This window comes from Panthera pardus, unplaced genomic scaffold (genome assembly GCF_024362965.1).
Source record: "Panthera pardus isolate Hobbes unplaced genomic scaffold, ASM2436296v1 HiC_scaffold_2, whole genome shotgun sequence".
NCBI lineage: Eukaryota > Metazoa > Chordata > Mammalia > Carnivora > Felidae > Panthera > Panthera pardus.
In genome coordinates, this window is record NW_026526765.1 from 102,055,621 (window position 1) to 102,080,478 (window position 24,858).

General features: G+C 40.7%; 1 protein-coding gene across 1 annotated transcript in view; it reads right to left on the reverse strand.

Moving 5' to 3' along the window:
- The window catches only part of MAP1B (microtubule associated protein 1B), a 99,668-nt gene that overhangs the window by 69,242 nt on the left and 5,568 nt on the right, over window positions 1-24,858 (reverse strand). Inside the window, exon 2 of the mRNA XM_053907279.1 lies at window positions 21,666-21,767. Within this exon, the coding sequence (XP_053763254.1) occupies window positions 21,666-21,767 (102 nt within the window). The remainder of the gene's footprint in view (window positions 1-21,665; window positions 21,768-24,858) is intronic.

Consider the following 24,858-nt stretch of genomic DNA (forward strand, 5'->3'; position numbering starts at 1 on the left):
TAGTGTGTGAGCAGTGGTAAGACTCTTAATATATATTGGAAAAGTCCATTCCAGAAAGGTTGTTTATATCCAAATAGGAGAATATGTAGGTACCTATCTTGTTCTCTTTGCCAATAATGAGTAGTATCATTTTTTAAAGACTCGAAACTTACATGTAAACATTTTAATCTCGTTCTGTTCATTTGTATTTCTTAATTTACAGGTTGAAATTTTTTATGTGTTGGTTTATTGGCCATTTTCCTCTCTCACTCTCTCCCAGACCCCCTCCCTTCCCACTGTGTGTGTGTGTGTGTGTGTGTGTGTGTAAACTGAATGTTCATATCTGTACCCATTTCTCTACTGAAATGTCAAGGTTTCACTTATTTATTTGTAAGAGATCTCTATATAATAAAGATGTTAAACTTTTGCCTGGGGTAAAATACATTGGGAATCAATTTTAAATATATGAAATTTAAAGAGACAAGATGCATTAGTTTCTACACTGTCACTAGCATAGCAATAACTCATGCCACCTGCTGGTAACAAAACAAGGTAAAATTGATTAATTCTTCATATTTCCAAGATGGGATGCAGAGTTAATGCCTCTTCCATGCTGATTATATTAAAGTGTTAGAAACAAAAGACAAATGGTCAGCTGGGGTTATTTATGATATTTCATACACACGGATCTTATGACTAAGAATCTTCATTCACATTTAAATTTTTTAAAGTTTACTTCACTTAACTGGACAAAAAAAAAGCACCTATTACACATTATTAAGAGAAAGGAAAGTTTAGTCCTGAATCATTTCAAAGCCATTTGTGAACACAGGTATTAAGGAAGTAGAAGCACTGAAAACCCAAATTTAACAATTAGATGAATGGAGAGAGGCAGTCTTACTATTTATTTTCATACAAGGCATTTTTAGCAAGACACCTATTCAAAGCAGAGTTTCTCCTACACGCTGATATGTTCCAGCTGTAGGTCATTTAAAATCAACAGAGACTTGATTTAGGTAAATAAATTAGAGAAGCTGCCGCTACTTCATCCTGGATGAAGACAGTTCAAGTTCAGAAGGTTTCCATGTAATTCAACTGGAAAATATGGTTTACTGTGTGGCTTACATAAAGTAACAGTTCTAGAACACATCCGTTGCCTGCATGCCTCTAATAAACTGATCTAGGAAACACAATCCACTCAAAGGTTCTACAGGAACAAGCTGTCAAGATGATCAACTAAGTACAGTAACAGGGCCAAGACAGGTCATTGATTTCACTCATATCCATGGAGGTCAACAGGCGAGCTACAGGATCTATTACCAAATGGTCTGACATCCCCGGGAAGATAAATGGAACAGCTGCTTTGTAAAAACCCATCCCAATAAATGAATCGAACCGACTTTTGGCACTGTGAATTATTACTCAGCCCTTGAAAGTTCTGCTGTAAATAACAGCGTCAATCACTCCAATAAACCTGCTGATCTGGCATGCCCTAACTACAGCTTTGGTAACAGTGAAGGCACTCAGTCCATTGGATGAAAGAAGATGCAAAAATCTGAATCTCTCTACAATTTGTAATGACCAAATGTAAAACATTCAAAACCGATTTCATAAATTTTAACAAAATAAATTTTATATTATCCTTGTCAAACAAAAAGTTTCATATATTATTCATTCATCTTAGCAACCTCCGGACAAGAGTTTTTGTGAAGGCTGACTTGGATGTAATTGACAAAATTTACAAGTTTGTAGTTTATAATCAGGGGAGAACAGTTGCAAAACAATTCAAGAACATACTCTAATTGGAAGGGAAAGGAGTGGTTGGCCAACACTCAAGTAGAGAGAACAAAACATTAGGCCAGGTCTGATTTGGAGCACAATCTGACACACAGTAGGAATAAAACAATTACATCTCCCAATGAAAAGCAACTGAGAGTATCTCCCTTTTCCTACCATCTAGGTCTAGGAGGTGGTGGGCATGGCGGGGAGAACAGATTTTAAGTTAAACCTGCAGATGAGGACAATCGTAGATGACAGTACCATGTTGAGAGCTTAGAGAGGGCATAGTTGAGGCACTGGGAACATGACCCAATAGCCCCATCAGCCACCTGGGAAAAAAAGCATCTGGCCATCTACACACAACAATTTCAGCTTCTAAAAGCAATTGCTGATTTCCTGTTTGGAATCTGTTTTTTTCTACGAATTCCATTTATATTCAGGAAACGTGTGATAAGAGAGCTGCCCTGTATTTCCAACAGTCCAAGGAGCACTTGGAGGTAGGCATGAAGGAAACAATGGCAATGTTCTACAAACTTAGGAGAGAAACTCAGGGGAATCTCAGAGAAAGGGCACATGGGTGTGTGTATGTCAGTAACTGGCAATTTACACAGCAGGTAAATGCTCAACACGAGTCACTGCCTTCTCGTTTCTCTCATTCCACACAAAGGCAATGGCCCATGTGATTTGGATGGTCTTGTCCTTTCTAGAACATTCACAGAGCTTGGCATATCCAGGTTTCCTTCCAACCAGGAACACACTGACCTTGGAGAATTGCAACTGAAGACGTTTGGTCAAATCCAGTTGTGCTATACCCCAAAACCAAGTGTGATTCAGAATCTTATTTCTAAAATACCATTCTAATAAGCAACAATCAGCTAGGTAATCGGACCTGAAAAGTCAAATGAGGAAAAAGAAATAGCTCACCAGTTGCCTTCCAAGGCAAAACAAAAATGAAAATGGAAAGGCCCCAGGGCAATCTGGATGGAAAATTATCACCTGGCAAGAGGGCCTGATTTGGATTGGATTCATCCTTCTTCACAGGAGAACTCTGTTCCAAAGAAACTGGATGCTAAGAAAATTCTGGTGCCCAAATATAGAGAAGTGGGAAACAGTATAAGGATTTGAAAATCTCCCAAGAAAATCTGCAGGAACTTTTAAAAATACTTCCAATGCTTTGGCAAAATTGAAAAAGAATGAAATTCCAGAGCCTGTCTATTCCAGGTACCCTCAATCTCCTAGCTCCCAGGTTTACTGCCCAGGGAGGGAATCTGGATTAGCAAGAGTCTGTCTGCAAGACCCTGAGAGAAGAGGAGGAGAAAAAGGGAAAGAGGAGGCTGCCACCTTTACTCACTGGAGTAAGAAGGTCACCTCAGAACACTATCTAGTTTTCTAAAAGGGATTCATTTTTGGAGATGAAAAACAAATACCAATAGGTACCAGGCACAACCTGTAAGGTATAGGCACTGTTGCTAGTTAACTCCATTGTCCAGATGGACAAACTGAGGTGCAGATCCATTCAGTTTCTCAAAGGCACAGAGCTAAGTAAAAGGCAGAGCTGGTATTTGAACACAGCTTCTCGGATGCAGTTATGGGTAGATTGCTCAAAAGAAGACAGGACTCCCATTCCTCAAGTCTGACTTTAATTTTCCTCCTATGTTTATTTTTGTGGAAGGAGTCGGAAATGATTGAGAAAAATTACGTTTTTCCATGGATTCAGCTCTGGGCTCAAAGCATCTTTGACATTAGGCCTCTCTTCCTGATTTTTTTTTTTTTTTTTTTCATATGGGAAGGAAACTAACAGCTCGACCCTGAGACAGACATAGGCAATGAAACCTTAAGACATACTCGATCCATGCCATCAGGAAAAAGAGAAAACATTGCAGAGGTCTATGGGACCAACTGCCTGCACACCCTTTCTACCAGCAGTGGCCACAGTCTTTGCTTTCCCTTTTCAGGGGCATTTTCTGTAGCAGGGCCCAGGCCATTAAGGGCCTTGAGAAGAATGATATTCTGCCTTTGTAAGAAAAGAAGCAGATTTCTCAGGCATGCTTTGTGTCGTGGACTCTTTCACTAATTGACAGAGTGGCACAACAGCACACATTTCCATCCATGCAGCCAGTACATGTCTGCTTCTACATTCTCAAGGTTTCCCTGTTCTTTTTTTCCACTTAAAAATTTCTCCTATGAAGCAGGACGACAATTCCAGTTAACAAAATGAAATAAAACCAGATTCTTCTTGATGAAAATAAAAATGTCAGTAAGACTTCTCTCTTCATGCTAATCCCCTGTTTGACATGCATGCGATGACATCATTCCACAAAAGCTGGAGACAAATGCCACGTCTGCTGTAATCACAGGCTTAATATGCAGGGTAAGGGAGGTGGCTGTGGGGTACAGGCAAGCCGTCCCGCTGCCCCCTCTGGGACACAATGGGACCCTCTAATGCAGTGGTGGAGTCTTGCTGAGGCAATACAACAGAATCAGAAATCAAAGGACTACCTTGGCCGTGGGTTCAGGCTTGATTTTCTGATGCAAACTTTTTATCCCCCAAGTGACCAGTCAAATAAAATTGTATTTTTCTCATGCAACCAAGTCAAACTGTAGGATCACAAAAGACAATGTGTAAACACGTAAAACTCTCACACACACGCAGAAACTAAAGGCAAAACACAAAGCTGTAATTCATAAGGTTTTCATATGGTAACAAGAATCAATGTAGCACTTCTTTGGGCAGAAGCTAGAGGTTGCAGGAAGGGATTTTCCATAATAGCATAGAGAAAAGAGGGATTTATATAAACTTGAAATGTACAAAGTCCTTATTAGATAGATAAAGAGAAATGGAAATATTTGGCCCTAGGGAGCTTTAAGTGCAGAGAACTGATAATGTTATAAAAAATTAAAAATTAAAAAAAAAAACATAAGCCCGAACAAATTACAGTTGAATAATAGTGTAGATTTTATAGAGTAGCCAGTGGTTATAGATCATTTGAACATTACATCGAGATGAATCAGCTTTTCCTGCATGACTAACATTTCTTATTCATTTCCTTAAAGAGCAGGTTAAAAGCATCAATCATGAACAATTTTCTCCTTTTTTTAAACACTTTTATCTAAAAATATATTTTAAGAAAGATAACAGATTTGGTAAACTACTGGTTTATAGTATAAAATATCTACACAGTATTTAGAGTAAATATAGTAGCCTGATTGATGGAACCAATCAAGTGTACCAGAGAATGTTTTGTAGAAATGACCTGTGTAATTCTTTAAAAATACGATTTTGAAGTGTATTCAAGATGCCAAAATGGTACCACATTTTACAAGCATTACAGATTTTTTCAAATGAAGATTATATCATTTAATTATTACTTTGGGTTGGAATTAGTTAGGAAGGCTGGTGGGTTAATACGATGGCAGAACAAAGAGCTGAATATACCATTATCCAAATCTGTGAATTTTTGAGATATTCCTGAAAATACACAAGACCAGAAAAACTGGCCATGGTGAATTAAAGGAAAGAAATGGCCATACGCTGGAAGGTAGAGAAGAGGGGTTCAGTGGGGGCAAGAAGAGGTGTATCGATAGGAATTGAAATACACATTCTTAAATGCTCTAGAGCATACACTCCACCTCAGGAAAACCATACATACATTAACAATAGCTAACATTTATAGAGCACTTAATATGTCCCAGCTACTCTTCCAATGCTTTACATGATAGCCACCAAATTTTCAAAACTTCTCTACAGCACAGGTTTATAGAGAAAACTGAGGCACAGAGAACTTAAGCACGAGACGGAACCTGTATTTGAATTTGGGCACTCCCACCTCCTGAGCCCCCACCCTTCACCATTCTGCTGGACTCAAAGAAGGCTGGAAAAGCTCTGACTCTCTCTTCACATATCTGCCCCTAAGCCTACAACACGAAGACCAGAAAAAGAGCTCTGAGTCCCTTATTGAAGGGAAACGGATACCTCCCTTCCCACCGCTCCCAGCTTCTCCAGCTCCTCGCCTTCAAAACCCAGCAGAGACTGGGCTACAGAATTCCCACCCAGCATTACCACCTAAGCCCAATGGTTTCTCAGGAAACACACTGGCCAACAGAAGTAGGAAGAACCCAGAGAGCAGCACACGCTGGTGTGTGGTCTCTGTATCTTATTTGTATAAAGGAGTATCTCAGGTCCCGCTAATTCTCTGTCAGAGGCAGAAGCTCTGACAGTGAGCACAATCTCTTCCCAGGCCAGCAAACAAATGACCGCTGGACCAGGGACATAGGCTGGGTCTGGGCCGGGGATACGCACCTGAAACAGGCTTAGAGGTTCTAAGTATGAAGAGGTGAAACTGACAGTACCCAAGTGGGCAGTGAGAATCACTAAGGAGTCCCTACAAGCCTGTTAGCAACTGCAGAGTCCGGACAGACCTCTCCCTGTACAAGAAGGAGAAAACAAATAGAAAAATGGGGCCTCTGAAAGGATTCTGCAGCACAAGAAAAAACTGAGCACTGTCTTGAGGCTTCATGGAAAACCCTATCTCTAAAAAAGACTTTCTACAGGGAACAAGAGAAATTTTTAGAAAAATGATACTTGGTATCTACAAATGATGGCAGACACAGTCTCTATGAGATGACAGAGAACAATGAAAACAGACTGGGCTGAATCACAGGCAGAGATTCAAAAAGAAGCCAGAGGAATCAACAAAAGAATTGCAAGAAAGACCAAATGCAATAGCAGAATGAAATCTGCATCCAAGGAAGTAAAGAGCAGAATGCCCACTGCAGAATATTGACAGTGATGTACAAAACACACGTGTGGGAAAAGATCAAAGAGAAAATGATGAGACAGAGGACGAGTATAAAAACAAGATATATTGTAAGAATTATACATATTCTTAAGGCTGAAATCAGAACAGTAACAGAAACAATGAAAAGGATAAATGCGAAAAGAACTTTGCTACTTGAAAAAGACTGAAGTCTGAAGACTGAAAAAGTTCAGACCATTTCACCCATGCTGGGTGAAACATACTTGTAGCTCAAGATTTCTTTACAACATATTTTAATTTCAGGTAGAGTCAGGAGAGTAGCAAAGATTTGGGAGTACACCAATGACTGAGAAAGTTAATCTGCCTGCAACTGAATTTTTAAACACCTCCATAATAAATCCTATAAAGAACAAGAAAATCTGTTCTGTATTGGAGTTAATGGTGAAGGCAGGTTTTATTTTTTCCAATAAGAGGCACTGGTCTCATATAACACATGGGTTATTTGCTTCAGTCATACCTTACAAGCTACAAGAAAAGTATTCTTATATGCAAACATTGAGATGTTTTATCATCAACTAGGACCAAGAAATACCAGTTAACATGGAAGAGAAGAAGCAGACACTTCAGTCTGAATGAAAGAAACATCAGTAAGAGATGACTGGCCTAACAGAGCCTTGACAACCACCAAGTATCCCTGCAGGAGCACAGGGAAGATGCTGGGAAAAAGATACTGAACTTCTAAGCGCCATGGACATGAGGTATATTCCAGAGGGACACAGGAACCATAATTAAGTTACAATACAAACCTTCGAATTCTGATCCAGAAATGTTGGTTACTTCACTTCTCTATCATCAGGATGTTTGCAGCATTAGCCCATGCTTTTTAAGAGGCCAATGAATACTCAGTCTTCCTTTACTTTCTTTCTCGACTCAGAGCAAAGTGGTACAACCTTTACAAGAATGTCTGTATCTTCACAGAAATCTCTTTAAATCATGTCTATGTAATCGTTCCTGTTTCCTAAGAAATATACTATTGTAACTTCACATTGAGCTCTGTGAAATTCAAGAAATATCTGTATACCCTCGAACCTATAACACCAGGCAGAATTGCTAATGCATTAAAAGGGAAACATAAATACAGTGTACCATGTCTTAAATGTAAAATAAAAAGCATTCATCCCAAATCCCAAATTTAAAGTTCTCTCACTTCTCCCGTCCTAGATCAGTTTCCTCTTTACATCCTTATATAGCACCATATTCTCTTCCCTGGTACTTAGCACAGATGGCAATACATATCTGTACGACCATTTGATTGATGTCAACCTCCTTACCTTGAGCGTGAGCTCCTTGAGAGACCAGGTACAAACTGTGGTTATATTTGTTTTGCTTATTTCATACCATACCAGAATCTATAAGAGAAGCAATATATATCTGTACAAAGAATAGACTGAGTGTACATATTTTCACTCACTGCTAAGCCAAGCAGATCGCTGCATCCTAAGAACTCCAAAGCACTTTATATAAATAACACAGCTTGACTTTACACATTAGCTGCGCTTATCAACTTGATATGCAAGCCATTTTTTAAATACCTGAATGGCTTTTTTCACTACGGGTTAATATTCTATCACAGAATATTAAACACAATACAAAAGAAACTTAGAGATAATAAAACTTAAATTCATAAATGCTAAGTATTTTGTCCATAATAATCCAAATCTATTTAGCAGCAGAGGTGGGATTAGAACACAGATTTTCCACTCCTCATCCCCATACTCCAGTTGTTCTGTCCTTTGCTTCTCTAGACATTGGCTCTTAACCAGAGCTTCTCAAGTGCCAAGACTTTGAAAATAATTGGTAGTTTGTAAATAAACATTTTGCCACACATCAATGTTTAAAGGAAATCTACAATAAAGAAACTGTTTGCAATACAAATAATCAGTGCAAATTTTCAGGCTTCTTATGCAGCTTGTTTTTCAAACCAAGGAGCTAAATATAGTTTTTCACCTCATCATTCATTGTCATACAAGTTCTAGGCCAGTACTAGGAGCCAGGCACGGTTCTAAAGCTCTTTAGCAAGGGACATCAGCCTAAGGCCTCCTTAGTTCTATGGTTATGAGACAATTGTGTTCCTTCTCTCTTACCATTCAATTACAATTGGGAAAAAGTCATTCCTGGAAAGTAAAGTGCCAAAAGATTTAAAAAATCTAGTCCTATGACTACTTGATTCAAGCTCTTTTGTCTTTAATCTTCTCATTCTCAGACCTACTCAAAGTAGGTTTTTGTTTGATTGGTTGTTTTTTCTTTTCCTTCCTTTTAAATTGTAAGTTGGAACTTTGGGGGGGTGGGGGTGGAAAAGAGAACTAATTTCATATTTTTGATGAGTCTGCTTATCAAGCATAGGAAACCCATTTGCCGGCTAAAGGATTCCAGCAACAGAAATTTCTATCTGATGATGGAATCATATTTCTAAATGACCTCGGACTGAGTCAATTTGCCAAATTATTTTCCGTGTATTTATATGCTGGAATGTTATTCCAAAGGCTCCAAATAGTCTCTGTTCTATGTATAAAATAAGAAAACAAAAATGAGACACAGCATAATATGTGTAACTAATAGATAATGTAATGCTCCTTCTAAAAAGCAGACAACCATCTCATTAGATGTTTTAAAATAATCTGGGGGTGCGTGGGTGACTCAGTTGGTTAAGCGTCCAACTTTGGCTCAGGTCATGGTCTCATAGCTTGTGGGTTCGAGCCTGCGTTGGGCTCTGTGCTGACAGCTCGGAACCTGGAGCCTGCTTCGGATTCTGCGTCTCCCTCTCTCTCTGCCTCTCTCTCTCTCTCTCTCAAAAATAAATAAACACTAAAAAAATGTTTTTAAATAAAATAACCCGAACCAGCATTATTTGTAGAAAAGAAAGCTGCAATTGGAGTGCAGAGGGCAAATTAGGAAAAAGGGAAGAAGAAGAGAAGAGAAGCAGGCAGGAAATAGGTGACATTAAGTGGAGGGAAAAAGGCATGCATGAGTGATCCAAACGAGAAAACAATGGAAGGAAAGAAGGTGAACCCACAAGAAATGTCACTTTTTCATCAACAGATATGGACTTGGATGCTCTAATGCTTCTTTAAATGGAAAGGATGTTTTTGAAGTAATATAAAAACAAAAGCATCCACACACATACAATTCTATACATGTGTGCAAGGGTGCATGCAATTTTAGCCATAAAACCTTTCTACTTCTAGGATCTACAGCTATTCTAGACAATCTGAAAGCATGAGCAATCGAGACGCCTTTAAAAATACTCTCACTTCTCATTTCTTTTACCGCTTGGTTGGGATTTTGTGTTTGTTAGCTCATCAGGAAGGCGATGGAGCAAGGGAGAAGACAATTATCTATTTTAGAAACTATGTTTTCATATACAAGAGAGAGAGGAAGTAGGCAGGAAAAATGGTTGGGACTTAAGAGTGGGATGCACCAGTTGTATATAAAACAGGACAACGTAAATGCAGCTGGCTAATACATATGTTGCAACCTCTGAGATTTTTTTTTTTTTAAGCTACCTGGACAACTGCCATTGTCTGTTTCTCTACAGCAGCTCTAGGTCCTTTTGCAATATCTAGAACCAATGACTCTTTTTCTAAAGCAGTGTAATAGTCAGGGAGATCTGTTGTCCTACACAGAAATAAAATCATATCCATATGGACGTGGCCATTTGGCCAACTCCGTACAAATGGTTTGCTCACTAATATTTCAGTAATAAGAACTCACTTCTCATCAGCAAACTCCCACACGGACAGCGTAGTGACCATTAGTATTAACAATAAGGATCTGAGGCACAGAGGACTTTCCTCCTGAATCGTCCGAGGAAGGCTCAGTTAGATTATTCTAAGTTTGGGTTCCACAGGGTGGGGGAAAGTGCATTCTTCCGTGTGAGTGAACCTCCCTTGGTTGCATTTCAATAAAATGCCAATATCTGAGTGCAATGACTCTTGTAAAAGCTATCTTTGAAAATACCACGCTATTTTGGAGGAAAAATGAATTACAGATTTCTAAGGGGATGTGTTGTAAGAAAATCCTAGGCTATCATATAAATTTGTTTTAGAAATTCTAAATGTATCCTAGATAAGTTTAAGGCATTCATTTAACAGAAAGGAGTGTATCACTGGATTCTAAAACTTAAAATAATAATAATCACACACGGAATTATTGGCAACTCTCTGTTAACTAGAACACTTGATGAACCAAACCACCATTCTTCTCATCCACAGAGAGAATTTCATTAATTTGTTGTTGTACATATTTTATTTCATTCAGATTTTAGAATACTCTGTAAGACTTATTATAAAAATAATATCAGTAGGTTCTAGTGAGCGATTTAAACTTTTGGCAAACATGATCACATTAGGAATAACACAAATTGAAATTATTACCTAAAAGGTGTTAGATACCTTTTGATGCACCAACATAAAAATCACTTTTCCTTCCGTATAATCATGGCTTCCTGATAATCATTACCTGCATACAAGTTGTTCACTGTCAGTAATGATTTGTTTTGAGCTTTGCTTCCCGAGGGCATTCATATCTACATGTACTGACTTGTTAGATTACGTTGTGCTAATTGATGGGTCACATGACAAGATATGCATAGCTGATCATGCTTATTAAAATGCAGGCCATTCTCAATTGTCCATAACAAATGATGTCCCTGGCACTTTTAACACACTCAACTGACAGATGAACTCATGAGGTTCAATCTTTAGCCTCCTTCCAAAGATCTGTGAGTAAGTAGCTAATCTAAGGCTTAATGGAGTAGCAAACATCGATGTGGAAATTCTCATTTTAATGGGGGAAAATGTGGTTATTTATAGTTTGGCATTATGTAGATAAAACACTCATGAATTTGACTTTTGAGATACTTTCAATGCAGGTGTTTGGCATTGTGCAAACATGTTTAAGTTTTGTCTTATTTGGTTTGTCTGCGAGGTAAAGACAGATGGGAAAAGTCAAGGGCCAAGAATTCCCACTGGGAAATCAGCCTAAGTGTCATAAAGCTGTGCATCTTCCCCTAAAATTAATCCTAGCAGATGGGACAGGCAGATTTGCTAAACTAAATTCTTTCATTGATATTTTAAAAGCTGGATTAAAAACTATTTTAAGCTAAACAGAGAATAGGACAAATTCTCTTCCACACGTCAGTGATGAGGCAATTTAGTAAAAATTCAAGGAAACACGGAATAAAAAAACTGGAAGGGACTCCGAGATCATTTAGTTCTTCCTCTCCCAAATTGTGTTCTACAGAAATCTAGATCCCTGAGAAAGAGTGGTGGTCAAAGGGACTAATCAAACAGGTTAAGGAAATGTGTGGTTATATAAAACTAAACAAGTTTATTCACATAGAGCTACATACTTTATGACTCCTGAAAAATCAGATCTCGCATGTCATGGTTCCCAGACTTATCTCACATGGACTTCTTCTCCACTGACCATCTATTGTTTTACACAACTCACAGCTGCAGGAAGGAAGTTCCAGAGACCCTCATCGAGTCTAATCCCTTTATGGTGCAAAAGAGGAAAGCCTTCACAGCAACTTTGCAGGGGGCTACTTGAGTACTATTAGTAGTCTCAGGTGCCTCAGAGCTGCAACATGAGGTCAGGCTTTGAGGTCAGGGGAAGGGAAAGTGCTGGGGAACAGCTCACAACACATACTTCACTGCTTCCCTGGATAGAGGAACAACTGAATCAGGTGCTTTCCATCTCCAAAGTGTCCATTCTAGCCTTTGGGCAGTCAACCAATTACTACACATTTATTTTCATAAAATGTTTCATTTCATGGTCTCTCCCACGTGTCTCCAGAGTCTACCAATGGACAATTTTTCAGCGCTCAAAGATGGAGACAATCTTAATATCAAGCCCATACATTCAGTTCAGCAGTTTTGTTCTCACAGGCTTTCAGAGGAGGTGTAAAGAGCCATTCAATCTTTTCATAAATTAAAGAGCTTAACCCATACTAGGGACCAGTTCAGTTTGGGTTGAAATTCCTTGATCACAAAGAGAAGGCTGTACATTAGGTCTGTTGTATTTGTGCCTCTATTTGTATAGGTAATATGATTTTGTGCATATTGTTATGCATGTGTATGTTTTTAAACAGCCTGAACAAACAATTTACAGAAGGATTCTCCTGCAAAATTCTCATTTGACACAGACTATACACTGACCTGTTCTGTTAGTTATCTTATTTCCACGTTTAGTTGTAAATAACTCTCAGGCCAGGATTACTTATACATCTTCTTAGGGCCTGCAGAGCCAAGAACTGAAACCGTGTCTAACTGCAGGAACTACTACATAAATACGTAATGACAGACTGCTCAAAATAGGGCACCTTCTAAAACGATATACCATAGACTGTGAAAAGATGATCTTCTTTCCAATGGATTGGACTATGATCAGGAATCCCTCCCTGCCTCCTTTCCTTCCCACATCCCTCTAGCGCTTGGTCACAAACATGAAAAAGGGAGGAGCTCCATCAAACGGCTTTCACACCTGTTTCTTTGGCCTTTAACAGACGTCAAAACCCCAGGAGAGTTTAGAAGGCAGAAAACAACTGCTCCAAGTGGCTGAGGGGCCCTGCACCCAGAAAACGTTGGCTTGGGCTGCAGAATGTAGGCCGTCTTCAGGTTTACCGCTATCGAGTTACCTTGCTCAAATGTGACAGTGGCATCGACTGACATTTCAGGAACCAAAAAGCAACATCTATATGCAACATTGATATGTCCTTGGGGCAAGGTAGGCTGGGAAAGTGGTGCTCCCTCTGGGCAGCAGTCCTTCCTTCCCTAGACTATCCTTGTGAGACGCCAACAAGGAAGCTGTGAATCGGGTCCAAAATGCTCAATTGTGGCTCATTTACTGATAGCCTCCAGTGATAACCTGTTTGATTAAGAAAGAAAGGGCTGGTAAAGGGCAGCCTTGGAGGGGCCCCCGGGTGGCTCAGTCGGCGGAGTGTCCGACTTCGGCTCAGGTCATGATCTCACTGTTTGTGAGTTCGAACCCCACATTGGGCTCTGTGCTGGCAGCCTGGAGCCTGCTTCCGATTCTGTGTCTCCCTCTCTCCGCTCATGCTCTGTGTCTCAAAGATGAATAAATGTTAAAAAAATTTTTTTAAAAAGGGCAGGCTTGGAGAACTTGCCAAACCAAGGCAGTGTTCGAGTGGTTCACAGTGTATCTGAACCCCCTCAGGAAATTAATCCCGCAGGGCAATTTTTAGAGGCAACCTCAGGTGGAGTGTTTAAAATGAGGTGTGGTACTGCCGCAGGAAGGAGACATCCGGTGAAACCCCGGCTGCCCTGGGCTCGGAGTGGTTGTTTTTAATTAGATAATTTTATGTTTAAATCACATTTGTAGCCTCTTGTTGCGTTTCGTGTCAGCAGACCGCTCGGCGGTCGACCCGTAGGCAGGTCTTTACCATCGGCTGGAACACTGTGTAAAATAACATTATTTTTGTCTTGTGTTTATGTTAATTTCTACGGTCCCTGTGGTCCCTTTTTGAGTGTGCTTCCCCAGAGGCGCTTCTTACTTTCTCACATTTCTCTAGGACCAAGGCAATCTGACTTCACAGGCAATAGAAATTACCCTTAGACCACAGAGAGAAAACAAAAGGCGTAAGCCCTGGAGTATGATGTTTGAGGATACTTGATGGTTGCCTGGGTAACGTTTAATTAGCTCCGGGTTGTGGCTGGGGCTGGGGGTGCTGGTACCTGGGTAACCTTTGTCATTATGACTGAATCTGCGGCTGAACAAACCGCAATGCTTGTTATGATCTCCATTCTTACCCCTTGTCTTCCGGAGGAATTGGGAGTAAAACTCCTTTTTCCCTCTCCTCTTTCTCTCTTTCTCTCTGCATGTGTCTCTGTCTCCCTCACACACGCAGTTTGTAAACTAAGAACACACCCTTTGTTAGTGTTTTTTAAAGCTGGGAATGACTTATTTTCCCAAGTAAATCACAAACAGTGGGATACCTCATTCTCCCAAACATCCCTTCACAATTTCATGCTTCTTGATTAGCACTCAAAAATACGACTTGATTTATTTAAGAAATCTATTAGTTTATACTTGATTCCTCATCTCCCACCATTATTTCCAGCATACGTCCGTGTCGGCTGAACAAAATGCCCCAGAGAGAAAACGCAAAATCAGGCAATCAAAAGTAAAGGGACTGGAGTTGCTTGGTGGTTTGAGGACATTTTGCTGCTTTAAAAACAACAACAACTACAAAAACAACAACAACAACAAATCAACAACAATAATAAAACTCTGCTAGCAAAAACCATGGGCTTTCTTTGCTCACTGGAAATGAAGACAAAAGCACTGACGTTCAGCGTTAGATGCTGTCCTTGGTTGGCAATGTTAACAGCTGCTCTGAAATCCACTTAGTTGGATTTAATGGCGGTTATTGACATTCCCCAAAATGGCTACTGGGCCCAGGCAGCCAATTTTCTGCCACCTTCCTGCCTATGCATATCTGTGTTGAGTGGTTTCACAGTGCCCATTAGAAACCGCTTCAAAACCATTATAGTCGGCAGAGTAAAACATCCCTTTTACTCTAAAAAAAAATGTGAGATGAATAGGTATTTCCAGGGTGGTCTGAATGAGCCATCATTAAGAACCCTGAGGAATAAAGGCACATGAACACGGCAATCAAACACCATTTTACTCCTCTCTGTTGGCCACACTTCCACCAGAAAAAAAAGCACACTAGCGTGTGAGGATATGCGGACATAAAGCATCCCCAAATTGCAAAGTTGAGCCAAATACACACCTTGCAGGAGTTACCTTGCGTTGCATACACTACAAAACTCCAGTTCTTCACAGAAAGTTTGACCCTTTCACTGTTTCAAATAAATGCAGGTAGGGGTGACCAGGCAATTTGATGCTCCACGCTCTGGGCGCTCTGGGCTACGTGTGAATGGGAGCAGTGGAGCGGGAGCTGGCAGCAGGAGGAGCTGCCAATTCCCCACCAACCACAACGGGGTGGGAAAGCCGAGGGCAGGGGGCAAGTGGGAGAAAGCCCAGTGGTTTGCATTAAAATGGGAGTTCCCTTCCCAGGCACCACACATTGACCTCAATGGATGTTAAACAGAGGTCTGGTTGCTTCAACAAAATAAGACTCTCTGCGGTTTTCTTCTCATACCACAGTTCCTCCCATAACCTTGGATGATGGTACCATGAGAAAAGACAAGCCCTGCAGGCATGTGGGCAAGTGCCTGTACCTATGTGTGTGCAATGTGAAAGAGAGAGAAAAGGAAGATGAAGAATTTGCTTTCCCTCTGAAAACACAGGTTCCCTGAGGGTTAAGTCAGCCTCTTGAATACAACTAAATACGTATATCTGTGTGCTTTATTGTTTAAAGGTTGGAAGCTGGGCTGAAAACCCATTCATTACTCATTGTCATAGAGCAGTTGACGCATTCTAGGCACATACAATTAAGCTATAATTCTGTACAACGACAGACTAAACATACAAGTCTAGACTGAGTAAGAAGGCAACTAAAAATATTCTCAGACCTGTTCTAAGAGCATTTTAGCATTTTCTTATCATTCTCCTGGCAAATATTGTTAAAACCCTGCCTCATTAATGTCAAAGGGAGTAGAGGATTCGCATGACTTAAATTCAAAAGGCTTGATTTTAATTCTCCATCAGAAACCAATCTAGAGGGCAGATATTTTTAGCAGTCACAAGCAGCACAAATCTAAGGATGCTCAGCCACGGTTTGTCTTCCAGAGAGAAGGTTCTTAAGCAGAACCACCCAAACACATCTGCATGAAGATCTTTGGGATCTTGGGATGGAGGAATTATAAAACTACTGACAAAACGTAAATATGCCAAGGTCTCGCTACGTATCCAATTGACTAAGAATATAAACCACCAGAAATCTCAGCTTCTTAAAACTGGCAAAGGCTATGGTCACTTGTTGATTGGAGAGGGTAGGAGAGAGAACCAAGTAGTAGAATGGAGGGGAAGGAGTTACCAACAGATGGGTTATCACAGCGAGAAAGCACACTAGTGTCCCCACCCACATCAGCCTCTTGGCATTAACACCAAGACCCTTTAACAAATGGTCCCCAGTGCTGCCCAAAGGTTCTGTGATGCCAGCACCTTCATGGATTGCCTCCCTTTTGCTCTCGTGCTCAAAGGACCTTCCTAAACTCAGTCCTACAATGTTACTGCCCCTGACCCATAACCAGCAGTTATGTGTCTTCTGATAAGCCTAAGGCAAGTGTTTCTCTGAGAAACATCTTTGATAAAAATTTTAATATTATTACAAAAGGGAGCCGCTATCTCGGGCCAGTTTTTCCCACAGATAATAATAATCAGCAAATACACAACGCAAATAGACTTTCAACAAAAGAGACAATTTTAACACTAGTTTACATTTTATCATGTGACAAGCACTGTTTCAAGATCTTCACACGCATTAACTCATTTGATCCTCGTGAAGATTCTAGGAGGTAGAAGTGACTGTCCCTGTTTTACAGACATTTAAACTAAGGCTTAGAATGATTAAATAACTTGCCCAAGATCCTACAGCAAATAAATGTCAGAGCTAGGATCAAAACTCGGGTAGGTTAGGGGCTCCTGGGTGGCTCAGTCAGTTAAGCGTCAAACCCTTAGTTTCAGCTCAAATCATGACCTCACAGTTCTTGTGAGTTTAAGCCCTGCATCAGGCTCTGCACTGACAGTATAGAGCCTGCTTGGGATTCTCTCTCTCCCCCTCTCCACCCCTCCCCTGCTCACGCATCATGCATTCTCTCTCTCTCTCTCTCTCTCAAAATGAATAAATAAACTTAAAAAAAAAAAATTCAGGTAGGTTAGCTCCAGGATCTCTACTCTTAATCATTATGCTATGTTGCTGGTATGAATTTTGGTTATCAAGTTTTTAAAATTATTTTAACAGGCAGATCAGAGTGGCAAATGATGGGGGGAAAATTGAAATTAATTTTCAGTCTGGTGTCCCTTGCCCTGGGATGAAGTACTTTTTTTTTTTTTAAGTTTTTTAGTTTTATTTTTATTTATTTTGAGAGAAAGATAGAGCCAAGTGGAGGAGGGGCAGAAAGAAAGGAAGACAGAAACCCAAGCAGGCTATGCACTGTCACTGTCGTAGCCTTGAACTCGACAACTGCGAAATCGTGACCTGAGCCAAAATGAAAGAGTTGGATGCTTAACTGAGTGAATCCCCCAGGCACCCTTCATTTGCCATTTTAAAATGATGTCTTTCTAACACAGATAATTATGAGGCACTTCTTGTAACCCCTAGGAGATATCCTCCTCTGTTATTACAAGAGATCGAAAGTAACATTAGGCAGGGAAGCAAATAAGAATAGAGAGTGAAGTAAATTCTATACAGCACGGTCGACCTAGCTACTCTTGTGGGGACTTACAAAAATGATTCTCACTCAACGTGATCAAGGTACAAAACACATGCCATAATATATAAATAAAACTTTTTTGATAGTATTTGAACTGATAAATATAAGGAAACAAGACATTTCCTCTATTTTGAAAAGACTCAGTTATTGGACTTGACTTGAGCAAAAGACTGGAGAGCATTCATGATGGACCACCTAACCTTTTCTCTCAAGATAACTAGTCTTGCTTGACCCTAGCTTAGATGTGGCCAAGAATGGTCTTACAACAGGGTGAGGCAGCAGACCTGCCCAGGGCACACAGCAGAGGTTTACTGAATGTTCTTTTAGGCAAGTCAATGCTACAACACGTTCCAGAGGGTAAAAGATGATCCAGATGACCGATCATTCTGAGAATTATAGTGTGTCAGAGTGGGGGAGAGCTTAGGGATCCCAGTACACAGCTTCAGGGATCCCAGGGAGCCACCAGCTCACCATTCGTACCGCATGACCCCCACCTTGTACAGAGAAAGCACTCACATTTCAGACTCCTGTTCAAAGGGTATTTGTTCAAGATGACTAAATCTTTCAGACTGGTCTTGAATGAGACCTGCAGTCTTAGAGTTAGCCAAACTGAATCTCAAAATCATATTTAAAAACAAATACAAGGGTTAAACTAGTCCCAGAGAATAAACGAGGCTGTGCCACCTGCATGATCTGTTAGCTGCATTGGAGGCTATCACCAGTCTTTCATGAGTCATCTCCAATCCTTAAAAACAACAACAGAGGCATAACATGACTGTAAAATAGGTAAGAGCAACCCTAGCTCCCAATCTATTTGTGTCAGGGAAGACAACGAACGTTCCACTGTAACTCTGCTAGCCTAAAAAAATACCAGACCAGGAGTGCCTGGGTGGCTCAGCTGGTTAAGCGCCCGACTTTGGCTCAGGTCGTGATCTCAAGGTCCGTGGGTTCGAGCCCCGCATTGGGCTCTGTGCTCACAGCTCAGAGCCTGGAGCCTGCTTCGGATTCTGTGTCTCCTTCTCTCTCTCTGCCCCTCCCCCACTCGTGCTCTGTCTCTCTCTGTCTCTCTGTCTCTCTGTCTCTCTCTCAAAAATAAATTAAAAAAATAAATAAAATAAAAAACCGTTTGGAATTGGTACAGCGCACTGGAGGTTATGCTAGTCCGCATGTGACTGCTAGATGCCTCCTCTCCCACAAGTAAAATAGTGACTCTGTTGGTTTTGTTCATCACTTTGTTCACCCACCCTGACCCCAGAGTGCCTGGCACCTTGCAGGTGCTATTTAAGTACTTTGTAACTGACTGAATGGCTTTATTCTTTTAATGAACCCACGCTTCATCGTGTGCCTTGACTCTAGGTTAACTTAGAATCTTGAAACTAAAGGAAGAGGAGCAGCTGGCTCCATTTTAGGAGGCCTGAGGTACATATATTAGCTTCTCTAGAATTTCAGGGAGTAGGGAAGAGACCACCAGACTGGGACCCACTTAAAAACAGACTTCAAATTTCCCCTCAAAGCTTTCTAGTTTGTTCAGGAAAAGCTAAGGGCTTCACTGGGTCTAAGCCAAGCATCATCCTGTGATGTCTACTCACCCCAATTTGGCATCTGTGTCCTCTAACATAACGTCTCTTCTCTCTAAAACACACTTACCTGAAAATGAATCTGACATGTGCTTTCACCATCTATTATAGTCTTGGTTAAACACCTTCAAGCCACTCTGAATGCTCTCCACACAAGGGCAATACTCCAGTGGCTCTGTTCTAGATGTTCAGTCCTCAGTGGGGAGGCCCAGCCCTGCACCTTGCACTCTTAGGCTTAAAAGGGAAGGTCATAATACCCACCCTTTCTGGAGTCAGCAAGAATGGGAGGATTGCTACGGGTCCAGAGGCCCATCTCTAAACAGAGTGTCTAGCATAGCACTGATACAACGAGGTGGGTAACCAATCCCTACTTCAAGCATAGCAGGAAAAGGAGGGAGAACAGGGTATACTGGGCTAAAGTGGTGATTTGGAGAACCTGACCTTCCTAGTCCACAAAACTAATCTTAGATCTTTGGTCCGAAAATGGTAAATTCCTCAGCGGTTCTTGTAGCCTTTCATTTTGCAAAACACAGCTGTCATTCCACAAAGTCAATCCAAGGATGAATGAACACAATGGCAATCACATGATTTGTTTACAAAAAAAAAAAAAAAGTGGCTTTACAAACAATCATATAAGAAAGCCAGAAACTCTACAGAGAAAAAACAAAAAGTTGCCTTTTACATTTTGAAACATACTTGTTGAAAAGGGTACTTCTCTTATTTTTATTTTTACGAAGTGTTTTTAAGTTACGGAGATGTGCAAGACATAAAAACACAACACAATAATGTAAGAAGGAACCATATACTATACCTTTACTTCAGCAAACCATGTGCTGTCTGATAGTCTCTGGATCTCTCTGTTTTGATCTCAAAGCAAAGTTACTTAAAAGCTGATTTTTTCACATGGCTGTGCAGCAAGTTAGCTTTTAATGAACCCGTTCCTGCTATGTTTTTCTTAGCACATTGACTCAATTCCATGCTGGAAAGCAACAATTCATTTGGACAACAGAAATGTATGGGATTTTATTCTAATCTCACACTCAAAGCGAAGAACTGGGATTGTCTCGTGGGCATGTTGCTGCAGCCAAGTGTGATTCATGGAGTGATGACATTTTACAAGTGGTTTCAACTCTTGCCATGTCCAAGGCTAATGGCATATGATGTAATCAATGGGGGGAAAAAAAGACTGAGCCCCATTCCCTATTTTATATCAATGCCAATAAAATTAGCAATCATCCAACAGAATCATGCAGATAGAAAAGAGTTTTCCCCACTTTACATAAAATTTGAGTGATATCCAAGAAATAAAATGCAATACAGTTGTCTATGATAGATCAATGGCAGAGCTTTTGAGAAACACAGGTTTGGAGTTTCAGGGTCTTTATGGTCCAGCACCTCTGCTCATAATCCTCAAAGGTGACCAAGAGAGACACCTACGGGTCACTCTCACAAGAGGAAGATAAGGTGGGTGCGTCTCACTATATCCCCAGGCTTAGAGGCATAGGTCAGAGTACATCCCTAGTGAGGCAGCTGGCTCTTGGTAGCCTTTCCACATATAACAGATTTTTGTGTCCTTACCTTTACTCTGTAGAATTCTTTGCCATCTCTGAAAGAAAGGCTATTTTAACAGCAGTTTGGAATTTCAGACTCTTTTACCCGCACCAAGAAAAGTGAGTGATAATGGAATGATGAAATGATGAGGTATATTTCATTTTGAAATGGAGATGTTTCCATTTTCTAGGGAGGGAAAGAGGTTGTGGCATGGGCAGGGAGGGGCATCCAATTTACACTCATAGATTTATTTGAATAAAGTTAATATTTAAATAGTTTGCAATCCCCTGAAGTCAGAGTGCAATGGAATAGAAAAAGAATGTACCCCAGAACTTTAAAACTTTTCACTAAGAATCCGCAAAGTTGATAAGCCACACAGTGATAACTCAGAATTGATTTTCTTAAAATGTGCTTCTGGCTAACCTCGTTGATAACAACAAATACAAAGAAATCTTTAGCAATAAGAACGTTTTTTTGATGCCCCAGGCAAAGCTTTCCAGTCATCAGCCGATACCTGCCCACCCCCCCCACCCCTCCCACCCCCCCCACCCCAGGTCCTTTCAAAGTCTAGGCTGACTAATACTGAACCAAAGCCTCACCTGGGACTTCAGGAGAGAATCTTGCAGAGTGTCGAGACACAAAAAGTTTCAGTTCTTGGTCCAGGTTGCATTCAATCAGGTTTGTGTCCCATGATCGGATTCCTAGGGAGGAAAAGGAAGAGAATTGACAGAGTTCCAGTTAGTCACTTCAGAGCGGTTTGGAAAACATCACTGTGACATTTCTCAGGCTGTAAGGGAGGATGTGGAAACCTCTTTTCTCAAGAGCTTGCTGGCTAGCAGTGGATGCCCACAAAATGGGAGGGCCGGGGAGGTCTCTGTACCAGGCCACAAGAGAGGGGTGACTAGCAGTGTGGGTTGAACTTCTGCCCCTCATAAAACGTAAATGCAGCTTTTCTGGGAGGGTAAAGAAAACAGTTATTAGGAAAATGACAGGCTTTACTCTAGGGAGGGAATGAACAGAAAGGACAGGGAGATGGGAAGTTCTGTTGCAGTTAAGAGGCCGGGAGATAACCTCTACCTCTCCCATGGTCCCCTTGTAGGTGGCAAGAAAATGTAGAACGAGGGTGGGAAAGCGAGCATTCAAGTCCAGGCCTTTGGTTTTCAAATGGTACTTTCTGCAGTGTGCATGTGCATTCTGTGTGCACGTATGGTTTCTTTTCTTTACCCACCTCATTTTGACCTGGGTTTCCCAACTCCTACAGATCAATCCAAAACTTGCGTGACCTTTCATAAGAAGACTGGATCTCAGTCTTAAGGACTTCACCTATCTGTCCCCTCCGCCATTTATTCTACCGGACAAGCTTAGCGGGGTAGTTCTTTCTTTCACAATTGTTAGTTGTACTGAATTTTCCTACCCCGAGGCAAAAACAAAGGGTGGGGGGGGGGGGGACAACATTTTATACTTTAGAAAAATTCTACAGAGTCGGGGGCCACGAACTGTCTATTCCATTCACTAGGCTGATAGCTGGGGTACAAGGAACTCAGACGGATTATCTCCTTCATCCCCTCTCCTCCCGTCCTTCCGAAGGGGATGACCAGAGGGGGGACGCAGAGGACACGGAAGAAGGGAGAACTGGGGAGCAAGCCAGGGAAAACTGGGAAGCCACAGAACTCTGGAATGTGTTTGTTTGTTTTTCTGTATTTTTATACTTTCGCAAATAGGTAGCTCATGGTGGAGCCATTATGGAACATCCATGATTGTACCCTTCCTGGAGCATCTTCAATTGCCAGGAACAAACCTCTGGGACAAGAGTCATTTACTGCATACCTACTAAGAGCAGGGAATTGACCCTCTAGGTAAAATACAGCAGAAGAACTATCTCTAAATAAACACGTCATTTAACCATTTTTTGCTGGTCATGAGTCATTCAAACAGACTTGGGGCAGTACGAATGGTAGTGCTTTGTTTGAACACCTGTAAATCCTTAATGCTTCTCTGTATTCAGCCCCATTTATATCTTGTTCAGTCTTCTTATCTTGCAAAGAAACAAAATATATGTGTGTATATACATGCGTATACACGTGTACATATACATATGTATATGTCTTGTATATGTATAAATATATCACACAAAGATTCTGGAAACTCACTTAACTACATATTTAGACTATCTTCAGATTATACGCCGAACACCTTTCGACTCTGAGGAATATTTTCACAGATGGATGTCCACTAAATAGAGGCAGACATTTATCATACAACAAATGGGATGAATTCAGGTGTGGAAGAGTTAACATTCCTAAAGAGAGGCTAAATTATAAGGGAGAATTTTATGGGTCTCCCCGGAAACATCAACAGCCTCAGCTTGCATTTGTGCTAATGGAGTATTTAAATTTTAACAAGAAAGGCATGTTGAGATTTTGCAGATCTTTTTAGTGCAGAAATGATAAATGGGTTCTTTTTGTTTCACAGAAAGCTTGACAGGTTGAGAGGCCTGAATTCATTAGAATATTTTACTTCAATGTATACACTACATACTCGGCTAGTATGAAAAACCGTCGAGCTCCTGTCTGAGCTGCTTAATTAGTAATTGTTAAGTGGGTTCTCTTTGCTCCAGGTCTGAGCTCCACTTTGTATCCTGGCTTGTCAAGCTGGGTCACTAAGTTAATAAGGAGACATATGTATTTAAATTAAATTCATACGATTTTTCGGCCTTTGTTCTACATTATGTCCAAATTGCTACATCACTTGAATGACTTCATCTAGGTAGACGTGCTCTTACATCGTTGTTTGCCATTTTCCCTTCGGCTTCAATAAACTCGTCATGACACAAGCAATTAAATGTTTGCTTTGTACTTCATAAACTCCTAGCTGTATGATTTGTAATTTAGCAAGGGAAAAAGTACAAAACACACAAACCAGTTAGAAATTAATTTTTAAATTACACTAGGAAACAGTTGATAAAAATAATAGTTCTCATTTTTATAATGCCAATGAAAGAAAACATTTAGGGTTCTCTTTTCAAGGGAGCAATTTCTAGCCAGCCAAATTATGCCTTAACGATGCATAAGTCACTACTGCCACTTATAAAATAAAGACTACAATGGATTTGAAGGTTATTTTAATTGGAAAGGAAAATTTGGGAACAAGGCCACTTTCTATCCCAATTTTAGAAATAACGTATTTTGTAATTACTTCGTACCTTCCACTGAATAATACTAGTAAAGAGAAACAGTATTTCTCAAAGAAGTTTCATATTGCATTCAGTAGGTTTAAATATCTTCCCTCTGTGCGTAAGAGGAAGCCAACAGTGGGCCCTCTAAAGTTCATAGGACAGAAAGACATCTTTGGCTCTTGCCACATTCTTCTGTCTCCAAATTCCTGGCTGGGGGCTAGTAGGGTGCTGATCAAGAGGTTCAGGAGAGGCTTTCAGAAGCAGGTCATCCTGGCCTCTCATGGATACTACAGAGGCCAAGATAAATTCCTAGCCTTTTTAAGAATTATCCCCCCAAATGCTCCAGGTCAAACTTCCTGAGCCTTTGCATCTCCAGTACTCTACGAAGACTGTGCCCCATGCTGGCTTACCTAGGTTGGGCCAGAACAGAACAACTACCAAATGGAGGTCAACCTCCATTTATTAAACTTCTGGGCCCAGAGGACATCTGTCACCCCTGAGAAGTTGGCCTATGGCGAGGCATCCTAAGAACTCTCCCATCTAATCTGGGGCTGTTGCCCAGCCATGGAACAGGGCACCATCGCTGTCCGCAGGCCAGTCCTCCAGCCAAGGTGACT